This window comes from Oreochromis niloticus, linkage group LG20 (genome assembly GCF_001858045.2).
Source record: "Oreochromis niloticus isolate F11D_XX linkage group LG20, O_niloticus_UMD_NMBU, whole genome shotgun sequence".
Taxonomy (NCBI): domain Eukaryota; kingdom Metazoa; phylum Chordata; class Actinopteri; order Cichliformes; family Cichlidae; genus Oreochromis; species Oreochromis niloticus.
The window spans coordinates 24,802,399-24,820,553 of record NC_031984.2 but is presented as its reverse complement, the minus strand read 5'-3'; the positions used below and the strand labels follow the sequence as shown (position 1 = coordinate 24,820,553).

Here is an 18,155-nt window from a genome sequence, read left to right as displayed (position 1 = left end):
GTGTCCGGCAGCCTCGCCTCTGTCAGTGCGCCCCAGGGTGGCTGTGGCTACAACGTAGCTTACCATCACCAGTGTGTGAATGTGTGTGTGAATGGGTGAATGACTGGATATGTAAAGCGCTTTGGGGTCCTTAGGGACCATAAAGGCGCTATATAAATACAGGCCATTTACCATTTACCATGAGCTCCTGAAGAGTCTGAGATGCACGCTAGCTGAATCGGACGGACCAAAACATGATGTCCCAGAAGTGTTATATTTGAATTAACTCAGGCGAGTGTAGCGTGCAGGAGCTGCAAACATACTCTCACCTCATGAAGCCCAGTACCCACTGCGCCAGTTTGTATTTCATCGCGATACCTAATGGCAGTCAGGGTGCATTCGTCTAACCTGTAGAAGGCTGTGGATCCCTCTATAGAGAAGCCTTCTCAGACCATCACTGAACAACTACCAAACCAGTGATGCTGAACGATGTTACAGGCAGCATATTATTCTGCACGGCTTCTCCAGACCCTTTCACATCCATCACGTGTCCTCAGAGTGAACCTGTTCTCATCCGTGAAAAGCACAGGGTGCCACTGGTGGACCTGCCAATTCTGGTATTCTATGGCAAATGCCAAGCAGTGAGCACAGGGCCCACTAGAAGACATCGTGCTTTCAGGCCACCCTCATGAAGTCTGTTAATGATTGTTTGGTCAGAGACATTCAAACCAGTGGCCTGCTGAAGGTCATTTTGTAGCTCAGGCAGTAATCATCCTGTACCTTCTTGCACAAAGGAGCAGATACCCGTCCTGATGATGGGTTAAGGACCTTCTACAGCCTTATCTCCTCCACACTCTTGAGACTGCTAGAACACACAGTAAATCTTATGGCATTGGCACGTTTCAATGTGCCACCCTGGAGGAGCTGGACTACCTTTGCAACCTCTGTAGGGTCCAGGTATCACCTCATAATAACAGTAGTGACACTGAGCCTAGCTAAAGGCAAAACTAAAACGATGAGGAGGGAAAAATGTCAGTGGTCTTCACCTATAAAACACCAAAGCAGCTGAAACTGATGAAAAACCCCTTATGCTACTTCACTGACCAGATCAATATTCTGTATGTTGAATTGGCTTGATGCTACACTTTGATTAAAAAGTTTTCCTTTCAACTTTTTTGAGCAGTGTATAAATGAAATATCACCAGATCTCTTATCCTAATTTGTGAGGGTCTGTGGATTAAAAAAAGCACGGTAACAACAACAGAGCATTTGTTATGTACTCACAGCTTCCACCAGACTGTTGGCACTGCCTCTCTTTTGCAGGCAGTGCGAGCAGCACTCTGCAGGTAAATGCAGACGTGACGGAGAATGGCTTTGGCTGGGAGGGCCGTCCTGACTATCTGTGTACCATGAACTCCTCTTCACTGCTCCAGGGATGCTGGCCACACTGCCGGGACTGCGCCAATCCACCTATACACACAAACATATACATATATATGTATGCTTATATATTGGTGTAACAGTAGTTTGGTGGGGTTTTTTGCAAAGAACAACTCAATAATGAGACCTGTATGAGTGGCGTGTAACTGGGCGAGAAGTCACGGCTAACTGGGGAGGCAGGAGGAGTGGCCCACGAGCGCATAGACCTTGTGGGAGAAAGACGGTGAATTTTGCTTGCGTCGAGACCGGCCACCGCCATCACCTGTGAGTGATTGAGAGCGTAGATAAAAAAACAAAACAAAAACAAAACAACAGTTCTTAGAGGTGCCGTTCCTTCATCATCACAATATTAATGCCCAGAAAAAGGTGTAGGTACCTGTTGCTGCATCAGGTGTAGTGGAAGAGCTGTGCATGATGGAGAAGGAGGAGCATCATCTTCACTACTTCTTCTCCGAAGACACTCAAAGCTGAATGTTGGTCTGTTGGAGGCTGAGAGGACACAGAAAACAGTAATGATTAATGCAATCATTCATCATAAACCCACAGACATTTATAGACAACTGCAACTGTTGCAATTACATGTTGTTTTCTTTTATGCTTATCATCCAAACTGCTAAATGACCATTAACAGGTCTTTTCTATGTTTATCAGCGCAACAGTTTCCAGTTAACTGTTCTGCTCTACATTTTGTTGCTTGACTGTGTGACGCATCAGCTGGTATTCTTATTCTAAGGAAAGAAGTCAGTTTTCTAGGGTATAAAAAACTAATTAAACAAAAAAACAAACAAAAAACCTCAAGATTTCATAAACCAGTGAGCACCTGCATTTCTTTAACCAGAGCGTGAAAGCAGTGATATCCTTCCGTGCACTAGCAGAGAAGTACATCAAGTACATCTCTGGTTTGACAGCAGGCTATCACAACTGTTATCAGCTAGCTGCTAAATAAATATTATCTGATGCAGACTGTGTTTGTGCTTGAAGGCAGTGGCGAATACTTTTGTAGATTTTTATACCTCTTCCCACGTGGAATCCTTCAGTCAGTTAGCCAAGTTTATTACTCCTTTAAAGAAATAACACAGTTCTTATCTGTGCTAACATATAACATAAAACTGTTAACACAATAAACTTTCATAAGTTTAACACAATCTGCCACTGGAACTACAACTCACAAGTGAATTATTATTAATGATTCTGTGCCAGTTCACCAATATTAGCTATGTTGGGTAATATTAGCTATTTGTAAGTATATATGTTTCGGCCTTTATAATAGCCAATAAGTGAACATTAAAAAATAAAAAAATTAAAAAAAAACATGAAAAACATCATTCAATCATGTTAAGAGAGTTGATGTTGCATTTTGTCCAACTGAGGACACATCTAGTGACACATCTGTATGGAACACAAAACACAACAACGTGCTAATCTGAGTCGTGCAGAGCACAAGTGAATAATCTACAGGCAGTTGTAAATGAAATTTATTTTGAAATAAAAATCCTTTTCTTTAATACGGAGTGATAAATCACCAAACATAATAAATGTTAGGCAAATCTGTTTATGTTTGTGTCCTAAAGAAAAACATTTTTAGCCCCTATATATTCAGATTTTACTCACCAAATATTTCTATCTATTTTTAAAATCCTACATCAGTCAGACTCTTATTCTGTTATCCATTAACAGCAATTTACAACAGTTCTCATCAATTCATGTTATATTGGATGAGGAAAAAAATGTTCTTTTCTTTCAACAACGAGGTAATTTCTCTGTGAACCTCACCCATTTAAAAACATAGCAAGATGAAACCCTAGCTGTTTAACAATAATAGCTTACATACAGTAGTGTACCATGCAATGACAGTCCATCCATCCATCCATCCATCCATCTTCATCCGCTTTATCCGAGGCCGGGTCGCGGGGGCAGCAGCCTAAGCAGAGAAGCCCAGACCTCCCTCTCCCCAGCCACCTCCTCCAGCTTATCCGGGGGAATACCAAGGCGTTCCCAGGCCAGCCGAGAGATATAATCTCTCCAGCGTGTCCTGGGTCTGCCCCGGGGCCTCCTCCCGGTGGGACATGCCCGGAACACCTCACCCAGGAGGCGCCCAGGAGGCATCCTTGTCAGATGCCCGAACCACCTCAACTGGCTCCTTTCGATGTGGAGGAGCAGCGGCTCTACTCTGAGCCCCTCCCGGATGGCCGAACTTCTCACCCTATCTCTAAGGGAGAGGCCAGCCACCCTTCGGAGGAAGCTCATGGACCCTTATGAAGAAAACATCGAGGGAACAGTTTACCCTGCCCAGGATAGGGTTACCGGGGCCCCGCCCTGGAGCCAGGCCCGGGGAGGGTGCCCGAGGGCGAGCGTCTGGTGGCCGGGCCTTAGTCCATGGGGCCCGGCCGGGCACAGCCCGAAGAGGAGACATGGGCCCATCCTCCCGCAGGCCCACCACCCGCAGGAGGCGCCATAGGGGTCGGGTGCATTGTGTGCTGGGCGGCAGCCAGGAGCAGAGGCCCTGGCGGACTGATCCCCGGCTGCCAAGACTGGCAATAGGGCAATGACAGTACGCATTCAAAATGAATGGTACAAACTAGTAAGTTCTGCATAGTTCACAGATGTGAGATCAATTTGCCTGAATCAGCTAATAAACATCTGACTTGAGAAATGTCTTGCAAACAACAAGTAAAATGATCCTTTATTAAATTTCAAAGGTGTAGTGACAAAAACAAAAAAGTATCAGTTCACCTTGAGGTGAGGGTAAAAACCATTTCCTGGGTGACGGCCTGCTGTCCTGGTAGATTGGCCGTTGATCATCGTCACAGTAACTTTCAGACTGGCAGTCACCCCTGGAAACAAGGTCAAAATCTCCCTCTGCGTCATCATGGCATTCATTGTTGGACAACCTTTGACACAAAGATAAAGACTTTCAAAATTAACTTTCTCTGTAACTATGATGTCACGGGACACAAACAGTGGAAAGAAAGTTACACAGAAAAGTAATAGACTGGTGACGTTAACCACCAGCATAAACCACAAGTACTCAGTCTAGATATAAAACAGCTGAACTCAGAGGAAAGAAAACACTTCCGTGAAGTCATTGGTACACAGTAGTAAAACCACGGCTGCATTTATGTAGCTGGTGTGTCAATTTTATCTCACGCTTTCCTCAGATTAGATTAAACCGACTTTTCTTTTCCAGAATTACCTTTCCTTTGTGAGCATGATGTCATCTTCATGAAATTCCTCCCCACTGAAGTACTCGCCCGAGCCTCTCTCTTCATCGCTGTCCCCATTGGCCCTCTCCTCTCGACGAATGGTGGGATAAAGTGCTCCGCTGCTCTCTGACCTGGCATCCAAACGGCAAAGACACAGTGAATCACACTGATGTCGCTGGATTGGATTAACCGTTATCATCTGTTTTCTTCACATTATTGCATCCGCATTCTAAAAAAGTTGGGATGCTGTATAGAATAGAGGTAAAAACAGAATTTGGTGATTTGCAAACATAAAAACTTGACTTCTTTTTTAAATAAAATAGAACACAGAAAACACATCGACACATGTGTTACAATATTTACTTTCAATTAAAAAACAATAAGGTCATTTTGAATTTGATGACAGCACAGAAAAAGCACAGAAAAATTTGGATAGGGCCATTTTCACCACTGTGTAGCATCCCTTCCACTTTAATCAACAGTCCACAAACATCTGAGAACTGACGAGCCCAATTACTTGACTCTTAGGAGGGGTTTTTCTGTATCAGAAAAACAGGTCGTCTGGATGGAAGCACATGCTGCTCTAAAACTGTAGTACCTCTCAGCAAAAATAGTGCATTTGCAAGGTGCCAATTCCACAGGTGCTAATGCCACCCACAGAGCTGTAGAGCCATACCTGAGCACTGATAACAACAAGTTGTCTACATTGTCTTTAGTCCAGTGTCCAAGCTTTCCAGAAAGAATTTCACAGTTCAGTTTATCTGACTACAGAACAGTTTTCCATTTTCACTGAGCTTTGGCCCAGAGATGACAGCATGTTTAGATCATGTTCATATATGGCTTCTTCTTTGCATGATAGAGCTTTAATCTGCATTTATGGATGGCACTAAAGACAATGTTGTTTTTAATGCAGTATCGAATGAGGGCCTGAAGATTAACGGCCTGCAGTACCGATTTTTACTCTTGTTCCACTCCTGATTCTTTCAATCTATTGATGATCTATTCAAACTCTTCACAAATTTGAGGAACAATATTCTGAAATTGTTACACATCTTATACTGTAACTGACAGTGACATATACGTACAGTTTATTTGCACATTTCCCATCTTTACCTCTAAGAAATGTTGCCTCTCTATCATCCTCTTTTTAATACCACTAACTTTTCCAGTCTTTTGTTCCCCCTGTCCCAACTTTTTTAGATGTGTTGCTGCCATCAACTTCAAAACAAGCTAATATTTTTTTACAAAATAGTCAAATGTCTAAGTTTAAACACTAGATATATTTAATATGTTCTACTGTGAATAAAAGATTTATATATGAATTTGCAAATCATTGCAAAACTCAACTCTTTGAAAGTGGGTATGTTGTAAACAGTAATGCTCCTTATTGTCATAGAGTTGCTTTTCCATAGACTGCTAATACAACCAGTCACCACATATATACTGTATAAACTGGCCCATTTATCATTTTTTTTTATTAAAAGGTAAGAAGCTTTCACATGTTTTGTGACAATCGTACACAAAACCAATATGCTTTGAAGCTCTGTGAGCAGGAACATCATGTACATACCTAATATAGGCCTCATAGTAGCGTGTCCTGCTCCAGGGACAGGAAGATTTTTTGGAACCAGAAACCAGGATGGGGAGGGGAGGGGGGGGTTCATGCAATGAAAAATGAAAAGAGGATACAAGCTGAATGCTTAAATGGTCTTGTCAGTTTGTTGCTCCTGCTAGAAAACAAGATCTATAAATAATCCACAAATTACAGATAAGAAATTAGGTCACACGATGCAACGGTTTTTCCAAGAATGAACACCACTGAACATTCAAACTGTGGATTCCTAGAAACTGCAACAAACCCAGGTGCAATATGTTAGACTCGACAGCCTCAGTTAGCATGTTTTTTTTAAAAGCTCATGACAGCACAATTAGAAGAAGACTGAAGAAAGATGGCTTGTTTAGAAAGGCTGCCAGAGGAAACCCTTTTCTCTCTCAAAAAAAGATGGCAGCATGGTTTAGGTCTGCAAAATTTCATCTGAAAAAATTCAAGACTTCTGCAACAAGAGACCAAAGTAGAGAGGTTTGGCTATAATGCACAATGCTATGTACAGCAAAACCTAAACACAGCACATCAGCACAAACACCTCATACCAGCTATCGGGCACGTTAGTGAAGGGGTGATGTGTGCTTGTTCTGCAGCCACAGGACCTGGGCACCTCACAGTCATTGAGTTGACCATGAACTCCTCTGTATACCAAAGTAATACTAGAGTCAAATGTGAGGCCGTCTCTCCGACAGCTAAAGCTTAACCCGAACGGGTGCAACAGGACAACGATCCCAGGCACAGCGGGAAATCTACAGAGTGACTGGAAAAAAAAAAAGAATCAAGGTGCAAAGCCGAGACCTCAAGCCAATTTAAATGGGACGTTTAGCAAGCTGTGCATAAATGAATGCCTGCAAACATCAATGATCTGAAATAATATAGTAAAGAAGAGTTGGCCAAAATTCCTCCACAATGATGTGAGAGATAAAGACATAAAGAAAACACTGTTCAAGTTAGTACAGTTAAAGGTGGTTCTACAAGCCACTGAATAAAGGGGTGTACTTAGTTTTTCATAGGACTCAATGTAACTGAGAATATGTGTAGAACATGCAGATGAATGAATCTATAAAAGCGATCATTTGTTAAATACATACTGATAAAACACTACAAAACTGAGACCTTTTTAATGCAGTGGACTATAATGTAATGATATACATTATATTATACAGTGCACTGCCAGACCAAACTTCTGAAATGTCAGGGGGAAAAGTCATTAACATACTTTGTTAGTGTAACTGTATACAGTTGTACTGGCAGATTTCTTTATTCAGGTATTAATCACATATTTTAACCATATCACTTTGTCACTTAGTTGTATGCATGTGCACTACAGATGGGCCTTATGCTGTATCACACATATATGCGCACACAGTGAGGCCATTGTAAGTTCATGGGAGAAGTTAAATAGATTGTGAGACTCCTTCTGCTTATCAGGATTGTAAATCTTTAGGTGACAGAAAACAGGGTCATAATTCTCTCTGTAAGGGAAAAGATATGGGCCTTTTCCCCGTGAGATGGGCCAGCATGTAAGAGTTGTGGAATGTCTTTGTCTGTGTGTTATATAAGATGTGAAGGCGGCGGCAATTGGGCAGAGATGATCCTTGGCTGGGATGTTTCTCTTCACATTGCAGTGTGTTTGTTAAACTCACATCAAAACGCTCACTGGGTGTGTTGCAGGTTATTGTTACAATTTCCACAACAAAATGCAATACATGAGTGCATTATTATGCAACCGACCTTGTGGAGTGCGACTTCCAAGGCTTGCCTTGCAGTCCTTTGCTGTAAGTAGTTGTTGATGATGCGTTTCTGGTGGAGGACGGGCGACTCCGTCTTAAACACTTCTGCTGCCTCGCAATGGTCATGGAGAGAAGTGAGGGCACGTTGGCATTGTTGAGGTTGGCATTGGAAGGTATTGGCGATTGAACACAAGTGGAATTACAGTGAGGGTAATGAGTGGTGTGATGAAGTTGATTGTACAGGATGGGTGAAGAGTTCAGTTCTGTCTCTCCTTCCCTGTCGTTACTGCTGGCTCTCCTGACGATTTGTGGGGGTTCGGTTGAGGCAGCGCTGGAGAAGGGCAGGATCTGTAGTGGACGCTGTGTGACGGTGGTGGGGTGAGAAGAGGCTTGCTGATCCCCACCTATGTGGTTGACATGGTTCCCAAAAAGGCTGCCATTACGCTGCACGGAGACACCAGAAACAAAGACTAAATAGGACTGCTTAATAAATGAAACTAAACTCAGAACATACTCTTTTCTACCAGAGAGAACCAGTGACAGTATTACCAAAATACTCATTCTCAGATTTCCTGGAAAATTCAATGCAATGAAGTGAGTGACTTATTGAGATATGTTGGAAGCATATCAGTGAGACAGTTATGTGGCATTAAAAACAAAAACAAAAAAGGACATTCATAGGAATCGTATTAACACGCTCCTGTGCACAGCAGGGGAATTTCTCGGGAAATCTTACTCTGTAGATTTCCTCCTCTTCCTCTGCATTTTCATCTACTAGTCCTTCCTCCTGCAGGTCACATGATATGGCACGACGGATTTCTGGTCCAATGTCATGCAGCGTACGCAAGCCAGCCTGGAAAAAGGACGTGTGTCAAAGGAAGCCTCATTAGTATTGTTGCTGACAAACATTTCAATGTTCTCATGCATGAAAATGAATCTTCCCGAACCAATGAACAAAACATCTGTTTAAAGGTTGTCATCTATCTTCTAGAGTTTTTCAGATTTGATTAATGCATGCAAAAGACGAGAAGAAAGGCAAGAGCCACTGCACCCACATCATAGTAGACATGCTTTCTCTTCTTTTGTTAACACACTGTGTGCAAACAGGGTTTGGTTTTTCCAGATTTCCCAGGTTATTCCCCCACTCCTGATTATGATATGTAACCAAAGGTCTCATTGGAAAGTTCCACAGAAAACCTGACTCAGTGATTTGTAGTAGGTAGTGATTATTGTCTATTCATGTGCCCATAATGTGATGAGCACAAAGGCTTTTATTGAAAAAAATGACTCGCTTGCTTGATAGTGCTCACCTTAATTTGGATGAACAGCTCCATAAATTACTCACTGTGCACTGAAGAGACTGACTGAAACGTTGCACTTTCCTCACCTGTAGAGCCAAGGTGGTATTCAGCCTCTCCCACGAGCGCCTTCCCACAAGACCTTGCTCCTTGCGCCTCTTGAACTTTCTGAAGTAGTCCTGTATCAGGAAGGTGGCATAGAACTTCCCCACTGTTACCTCGTCATCTGAGTGAGCAGACACACCAAAGCCTCCCAGGTCAACACCAAAACACCTCAACACCGAAAATCAGCTCATATCCACGCACTCAAGATTCAAAATACTCAGTCAGCCAGTTATTCCTACTGCTGCTATGTCACCATCTCAGAGAACATGTGTCCTCACAACTAAAAAAAAATCACAATCATGAAGCACCACTACTGCAGCATGTTGGGAAAAAAGACAACATCTTGGAAATGAAACCAAATATTTTAGCTTTATTCCAAATGCCAAAAGAATACTGACCCATATTCCCAAAATGCCATAAATCCTCAATGCTTAAGCAGGACACTGACCTTTCTGTCTAAGAGGTTAACAACTGCTGCATGCATAAGCACATTTTTTGAGCACATGAAAAATATGTCTTTTCTCAGGTAAGTACTGTTAGATTCATGGTAAACAAAGAAATAAAGATATAAACTCAGAACTGTTGATAATAGCTGAGTATCTAACTGTCTACCTCTGCAAATGACATTTACTCTCAAAAAATTCGTGTACAGCAAGATTAATCTTGATGACTGATAACATTTAAGCCTGCAGCTTGCATCTTGCTTCATTTCTAAAATGCACGAAGCATTTTGGAAATGAAGCAACTCCTCCAACACACAAAAAACCACAAATACACAAAACCTCAAATCTTCAAAAATGAAGTTTATATAACTGATTTTTTTTTAAAATGAGGACACAGACGCATTTTTACTTTCAATTCAAATAAACCAAAACATTTATGCCTGCACAGTTCAGTGCCGGTGAAGTGTTTTATGTCTTAGAGCAACGACATGATCTGTAGCAAGAAGCGCATGCAAGAAAACAGCAGAGTAAAAGGTTTATAGAAGCAAGGGAAAGCTCTACAGATCTTCTATCAAGACACAAAACATAAACTTAGTTTAGCTAGAAGGGAAGCGACGACTGTACACACTATCTGCCATGCAGGGAGGCTTATCGGGCTTGGCTCTAATTCTCTCAGATAAGTGGCTGCTGAAGCAGAACGGGGAGAGATGCTGGACAATAACGAAAAACCCCCAGCTGAATCACTGTGTGCAGGAAACAAGTGGTTTTCTCTCGGTTTGTCACCACATCTCCTTAACCTATTTTAACTGGAGGGGAACTGAGTAAACGTGACAAATGTTGTGGCCAATATTCACTCCAGGGGTCCAAAGAGAGCGGTGACCTTTATGTGGCTGTGATCCATCTTTCAGAATCAGACTCGTTTCTCTACACACACGACACAGCCAGAGTTAAACTGCACAGGGCTCTGTTCAGAAAGGACCAAAGATATAGAGCCAAAAAAAGGTATTTTAAAAATGCTCATCTGTATTTTAAAATCAGAAACTGATGATCTGAGTAAATCTGGTAGTGTCTGTGTGACAGACTGGTGACCTGTCCAGGATGTACCCTGCCTCTACCTGGGATAGCTGGGATAGGCTCCAGGCTCCCCACGAGCCTGATTGGATAAGCAGAAAAGAATGACTGGATCAATGGAAATTGCTAATTTCTTGTAGTTAAGTAAATACATAGCATCACCGATTTCACTTTCAAAAACATCTAACTCCTTGACAGGAAGGATGAAATCTTATTTAATACGATTAAGTACGATTTTTTTCCCCAGAAAAATCGCATTTGGGGATTTTCACGATTCACGTTTTTAAGGAACTCTTTGCTGAAAACAAATGAACTGATTTTACACGTGTGAGCAACATCTCAAAACCAATAATCCCTGACTCTTTTTGTTTTCCTTACTAAGAAAAGAATCCTGGTTTAAAGGGATCACAACTATGCCCACATGTGGATTCCCTTTCTGGACAGAGCCCGATGAAGTAAGTGAGGTATCAGTAGCTTCATGCCACCAGACTAAAACAGAACTGCTCCAAAGAGCTCAGGACGGCAGAAAGAGAAGAAAGGAAGGCCAGTGACTGAAAGAAAAGGAAGCTGTAGAACAAAGAGGCTTGGCGAAAAAGAAAAGAGAGCGGTTAGCGAACTAATGAACACAAACACATGCAGTACAAGCATAGAAAACATGGGGACACACTGGAGCTGCTACGCTAGCACAGCTGAAGAAAGTCACGTTTGTTTTCACTCACAACAATGTGAAAGCCTCTCACTTAGATTATAAAACTGACTCTCCAACACACTGATTACTCAATGAGAAGATTCTGTTTGAGTTATCGTTAAACATATGAAACACATTGTGGTTAACAGTGATACTTTTCAACTGAAAGGAATAAGGTGAGTTTCTGTGAAATCCATAAGCTCAACAATTAAAAGTTTTGTTGTAGTAAAATAGCTGATCTTGCAGTTTCAGAAAGGCAAAAACAGGATGATAAAGGCTTCCTGTGGGCTCGTCTTCACCTCCTGTTTTCTGTTTCATAAAACTTATTCTTATCTTCACCTTGTCCTTTACACCTACTCCTCTACATCACGAGGCGAGGAACTTGTCAAGATTCTTTTGTTGACTTTAAAATTATTTTGGCTTCAGACATATTTAGCATGCTTAGGCTTCCACTATTATTTTTTTGGAAATATAAAAAAAAAGATAGATATAAATATAAGAATCCATCCGTACAATTATTTTTATCGTGTGAGCAAGAGAATGGAACAGACACATGAGAGAGACTGTCACTTGACAAAAGCAACAAAAGCAACGAAAGCAGTTTTGTCCCTGTGCATTTGTGTACAACGACCACTGACCGCCTGCAGGAGGCACCACTTGGTCCAGTAGCTTCATACTGGTCCTCTTCCAGATCTTTTTGATCACGGCTCTAAGCTCCTCATTGGCTTGCTCCAGGTTCCCTTTGAAAAGTGCAACAAAGGTTAAAAATAAGTAAGAGTATAAAGCAGAGGTGCGGACTCGAGTCACATGACTTGGACTCGAGTCATTAATTTTATGACTTTAGACTTGACTTGAAAAAATGTTCTAAGACTTGTGACTTGACTTGGACTTTTACACCAATGACCCGGGACTTGAATTGGACTTGAACCGGTTTACTTGAAAAGACTTGATATTTCACCCCAAATCTAAAATTTAACACGCATATTATATAGAAAGTGTGCACCATTAATTCAGTTCATTCATTCATTTATTTAAACCACACTCCGTAAGTATGTGTGCGTGAGCTGTAGCACAGCCAATCCAATTAAGATTTTTAAGAAGAAAAAAAAACGCTCAAAAATGCTGCAAGGAGTTATTTTTTTTCAGGTACATAAACTATGAAATAGTCAACAAAAAACCGAAATGCAATATGCAAAACATGCAAGAAGAGAATCACAGACGGAGATGGAACAACTTCCAACTTTGTCCGACAGTTGAAGTTGCATAAAGAACGGTAGGTGGTGCTTCTCTTTTGCTACGAAGAGATAGCTGACTTCATCTAACTAGTAAATGTTGTCCAGGCTACGTTGATGATACTGTTTGGTTTTAATGTGTATGATATTTTTGTCATGTGATTTTAAAGCCGGTCCTACAAGCGCATCCAAGAATAACATGCAGCTTATCTCAGAATTGTCGGTGAAAATTATTCTTGGAGCTAAGTTTAATTGAGCTGCATTTTATAGAGGTGCAATTTCACAATTTGTGTATATTTTTTAAGTTCACTATTTTGTCATGTGTTGAGAAAAACAGAGATTTAAAAATCACATGGTCTAATATTTACATTTAGCATATAACTGCAACATTCTTTTCTTTTTCTTTTCTTTTTTTTTTAAAGACTCGAAAGGACTTGAAATTCAAAGTTTCAGACTTGTGACTTTACTCGGACTTTTACACCAGTGACTTGAGACTTGACTCTGACTTGCCTGACATTACTTGAGACTTGACTTGTGACTTAAGGATAAAGACTTGAGACTTACTTAAGACTTGCAAAACAATGACTTGGTCCCACCTCTGGTATAAAGTTTGCCTTTCACACACAGTCATAACACAGGCCAAAACAGTTCTTACCATCATGAGTTATAATGGATGATTATACTTTACTTTGGTGCTAAGTTACCTTTTTTTTCTCTTTTTTTTAATTAAAGGGCCATGTTGGTTATGCAGTGGTCTGCAGGAGGAACTACTACTTAAATAGGATCTATAGCGCCCTCTTGTGTTTAATTCTGAATGGAACAACTGAGTTTGGCTGACTAAAATAAAAGTGGTTCAACTCAGAGTGACATGTTTTTTGACTGCTCAATTAAATAGTATATTCCTGTGCAAAATTTTAAGTGGCCACTTACTTTATTTGTTAAATATTCAACTGAAATGTCTTTTTTCCCTTATTTAATGCTAATTTTAGTATAAGACTTGATTCCCAGTCCATTTAAAGCTGTCTCTTATTAACTTCATGCTGCTGCAGTGGTTTCTCTGGGCTGTAATCTTAAGCTGCTGCACATACAACAGGTCACTGATCCCATTAGCCTCACCTCTTAGTCCTCCTACTTAAAATGTCAAAATGTCATAACGCTTAAAAGGCATCCAACTACATGCTACAAGACATGGCAGTCAGCTCCAAAATGCTAAACCAATCTATAAGAAAGCAAACAATAATTCTGCAGATCCAAAGCGGCTAAAGGTGCACACTCACCCTCAGTCTTAATCTTGAGAGCAGTGCGGACCAAAGCAAACAGGGTGGCATTAAACATTACAGTTCCATCACTGTTCAGGGGCATGTTCATTGCCACCAGACGCTGCAAAATAATTCAAAACACAGATTAACACTGAATCACCTCATGTTAAATTAGTACTGTGAAAACTGCAATTTTAATAAGTGAGATGTGCATAAGCTGCAAATTATTTTAGGTGATACAGTAAAGGAATGGCTGTGTAGTGCATTATCTTCATTGCTATTGTATGGAAAGTTGTGGAAACCCACCTTACAGGCCACTCTGTGAGGGCAAAGTTTCCCAAAGCCCAGCGGGGGTTGGATCCTCCTCAGTAGAGTTACTACATCGAGATGCTTTATCCTGCCCCTGACAGCACATTCAGATTAAACGCATCACACCAAGCAAGCAGTCTCCACTATAGCCACAGGTCCTAATAAGTATGTACACTTTAGAGAATTTACAATTATAAAAAATCACTATCATATTTAATAAAGTAGTTTTTAACACTAGTATAGTGTACCATTTAAGAGATAAATAACAAGAGACAATGCTTAAGACTACTCTTCACAACTGGTTCCAAGTACTAACTTAGCTTCTGGGTCGTATTCTGACCAGATCCTTTTAAACTCGTCCAAGTGGTGCGGCCCGAGAATGGACCAATCACGGGTCAGATAGTCAAAATTATCCATGATGACAGCAACAAACAGGTTTATGATCTGAAAGAAAAAAACATGCAACATTTTTTGTAACAGCGACTGTACACGGGACAGTGAAAACTGAGGTCTGCGTGTAAAAATTAGTCACTTTGAACACAATCAGATGGCTGAAGCTTACCAGGAAAGCACAGAGCATGTAGAAGCTGATGAAGTAGATAATGGCAAAGCCACTGCCACAGGTCCTCTCCTCTCCAGGGTTGTAATCTGACTCTGGATCGCACAGCTTGCCTGGCATGCAGGCCAGCATGATCTCCTGCCAGGCCTCGCCTGTAGCACACCTAACAGTGAACGAGGAACAACGTCAATACAGCTGCAGCCGTACATAAAAAAGAAAGATGCATTATCTATTATGACCTACAAATACATACTGACCTGAACAGCATCAAGACAGCTTGGGGAAAGGTTTGAAAGTTGTTGTTGCGGTTGATTTGTGTCCCATCTACCATTGCTATTTTCCCAAACACCTAAAAAAGAGAAGAAATATCCCATTAATGCTTAGATTCTCTCAAAGAAAGACAAATACATATTGTGCAGGGTGTCTAACAGGTTCCAGCGTTTCATGTAATGACACCATTTCCTAACAAATTACCTGCATTCCAATGACAGCGTAGATGAAGAACAGCATGGCTATCAGGAGTGCAACATAGGGAAGAGCCTGAGGGAGGAAAAAAAAAGAACTTGGACGCTGTGAAATCTGCAGTGTTTAACTTGAGCAGTGTCAAGTCATAACTGCTTCTATTTTATGCTGGTATTCTACACAACAAAACATACCCCTATCAGTTTTTCGAGTGTGCCTGCTGCAAACTCATTTCAACATACTTCTGCTTCTTTTCATCACAACCCTAAGCAACGTTAATTATTTACTGCTGTGGTAAATATATTTCTCCAAGAATTAGCACCACACACTACAGTTTACATCGTAAACCAAAAGACTGAGCGCACTCTGAAGGAATGTGCAGTGTTATGGTGTTTTGGTAAGTCAAAGATCAAGGAATTGGACAAATAAAGAAGAAAAACATCATCCACATTTAAGTCAAACATATTAACTTATTTTGGAATTTTTAACTTGATGGGACAAAGTATATTTGTCCCATCAATATATTTATTATACTGATAATACATTACGATAGGTTAATGTATGTTTTCAGTTCAGTCTGTCTCCTTAATAAAAATTGGTTAAGTGAGAGGAACAGACTGAGAACTTCATCTCATTAGATAATACAGATACTGGTTTACCTTATAGTATATCATAGTATATCCAAATAATGTTGCTGCATTAACTCAGCATGTTTAAAATGGTAATAATAACATACTGTGATAATATTGTATCATGGGGTGAGTCTCTTCTCTCTGCTACAGTCTCACCTGGAAGGACTTGATGAAGGTCCACAGGAGAGTCCTGATTCCCTCACCCCTGCTCAGCAGTTTGACCAATCGCATCACCCTGAACAAGCGGAAGAAGGTGATGGAGATGCGAGCGCTGTCCTCTGTGTTCTGAAGCGGATGAGGGAAAGAGTTATTGTGGGATAAAGGAATAAAAGGAACAACATTTTCCAGCACACTAATGCAGATATGCACCACTCGTTCATTCATGCAGTCAGTCATACATGCATTCTTTATGAGAGTCATGTATGGGACATATTAGTTACCAAGCAACACCAAATAAATTTAAATGCTCGTGAAAAAGCCTCCCACTTTGGACTTTAGAAACTCTTTACAGTGACGACAATAAACAAGCATGCATAACAACTTGTGTGTTAAACGCCATGCCATTAACAGACCTGGAGGACTTGCACATACGGGAAATTTAACTGTGCATTTAACTGTGGACAACCACAGAGAGCTTTATCTGCAAATACATAAGAGCTACAAGAGCAGTTCATTTTAAATGATCTGACTGCTAACGCTACACAGAGCTACACTAGAATGAAAGACAAAAAGGCCAGTTTTAATCCCGTGTGTCATGCCATGCACCGAGACAGGACAAAAATATCAGCAGATTGAAAACTGGTGCCAAAATGCAACAAACCAGGTGGATTCAAAACGGGACTGTGACAGACACTGAGCGTTAAACACAAACCCTTACAAGTGATTCAATCAGTTCTGGTATTTAAAGAAGGTTTTCAGCAGTAACTGAGCAAAAAGTGTAATAACAGAAAGATGCTGATGCTTTGACTTTTTTTTTTTTTTTTTTTTTTGGATGGTCACAGAAGGGTGAGGGTCTTAAATAAAAGAGGAGGGGCTTCTTACCCCTGGCTCCACTATCACCTTGACAACAGGAATGGCTGCCGACTTGAAACCAAAAGCCTAAAGTTAATCCGAGTCATACGAACCAGCACCAAACCTTTCACAGGTAAGTGCTGCTGCAAACATCACATATCATCAGTGACCTGTGTTTCATTCAACATCCGAATACATTAAAAACTCTCAGATGCAACTTTATTTAAAAAAAAAAAATACAAACAACACAGCATCAAAACTTACCAACAAGAACAAGATCAGCAGTGTAAGCCTGTCGCCACATGTTCTTAGCAGTAACACCATAAATAAGATTCATGGAAAAAAGAATGCAAATACCTGTTGCTCTGCTAAATGTTCAAGCTTTCTGTCACAGGATTTATTCTGTATATTACTATCAAGTTCTATAGTTCAATTACAGGACGTGTCTTATTTTAAACAGTCATTCAAAAAAATTCAAACAGACACACATCATGACGTGGAAAAGGTGGCAAAAAGCGTGAAATCAGTGTTAACATGAGCCACAGAAAAGGACAAAGAGTTGCCTTGGAGTAGCAGTATAACAATTTCATCCACAGATTAAGTACGTATATAATTAAGAAACAAGATCTTAGTGGATCTAATTCGAATCCATAACTTGCTATTTTATCGATTCTTTTTTTTAAATACAGATTTAATAAAAGAAGAGTACGCTGACACAAAAACCAGTGTCTCCCTTTTTCTGGATTGACTAAATAATTCTCAAATGTGTGTCATTACATAAAGTGGTAAAACCGTTACATACTGTTCATATTTCATCCCTTCACAGGACTTGCACATGTGTTTCCCACACTCACTGAATGGCAACTGAAGTGCTTTTATAATCTTATAAAAGACCCAAAGCCCTCTTTTGAGCTCTTTTAATCTCTGCTACTCTCAGTTAGTTTAAGCTCTGAATAGATGGATCCTAATTTGTTTATTTTATGTTTATTCTCTCACATTTCAGGCGCTTATGACCTCTGCTCCTGATGTGCGCTGTATATGATTACTCCTACACTGTTTAACTATTTTAAAAGACCAGCAGGTCTCTGCAGCAACCTGGACAAATGTGGTGGGAAGACAATTCTC

At 40.6% G+C, this 18,155-nt stretch overlaps 1 protein-coding gene across 20 annotated transcripts in view; it reads right to left on the bottom strand.

The window, feature by feature from the left end:
* The window catches only part of cacna1db (calcium channel, voltage-dependent, L type, alpha 1D subunit, b), an 85,079-nt gene that overhangs the window by 4,914 nt on the left and 62,010 nt on the right, over window positions 1–18,155 (bottom strand). For 12 of the 20 annotated variants that reach the window (XM_025901560.1, XM_025901561.1, XM_025901567.1 and 9 more), the window contains 18 exons: window positions 17,061–17,102; window positions 16,176–16,304; window positions 15,400–15,465; window positions 15,183–15,274; window positions 14,929–15,088; window positions 14,683–14,810; window positions 14,364–14,460; window positions 14,076–14,178; window positions 12,205–12,306; window positions 9,349–9,485; window positions 8,698–8,814; window positions 7,963–8,405; window positions 6,193–6,219; window positions 4,613–4,753; window positions 4,153–4,310; window positions 1,796–1,908; window positions 1,547–1,681; window positions 1,264–1,449 (listed from right to left, as the gene is read on the bottom strand). In XM_025901560.1, coding sequence (XP_025757345.1) covers window positions 1,264–1,449; window positions 1,547–1,681; window positions 1,796–1,908; window positions 4,153–4,310; window positions 4,613–4,753; window positions 6,193–6,219; window positions 7,963–8,405; window positions 8,698–8,814; window positions 9,349–9,485; window positions 12,205–12,306; window positions 14,076–14,178; window positions 14,364–14,460; window positions 14,683–14,810; window positions 14,929–15,088; window positions 15,183–15,274; window positions 15,400–15,465; window positions 16,176–16,304; window positions 17,061–17,102 — 2,376 coding nt within the window. Of the gene's footprint in view, window positions 1–1,263; window positions 1,450–1,546; window positions 1,682–1,795; window positions 1,909–4,152; window positions 4,311–4,612; window positions 4,869–6,192; window positions 6,220–7,962; window positions 8,406–8,697; window positions 8,815–9,348; window positions 9,486–12,204; window positions 12,307–14,075; window positions 14,179–14,363; window positions 14,461–14,682; window positions 14,811–14,928; window positions 15,089–15,182; window positions 15,275–15,399; window positions 15,466–16,175; window positions 16,305–17,060; window positions 17,103–18,155 lie in introns of those variants that run through there. The other 8 variants (XM_025901562.1, XM_025901571.1, XM_025901570.1 and 5 more) reach the window with 2 other exon arrangements.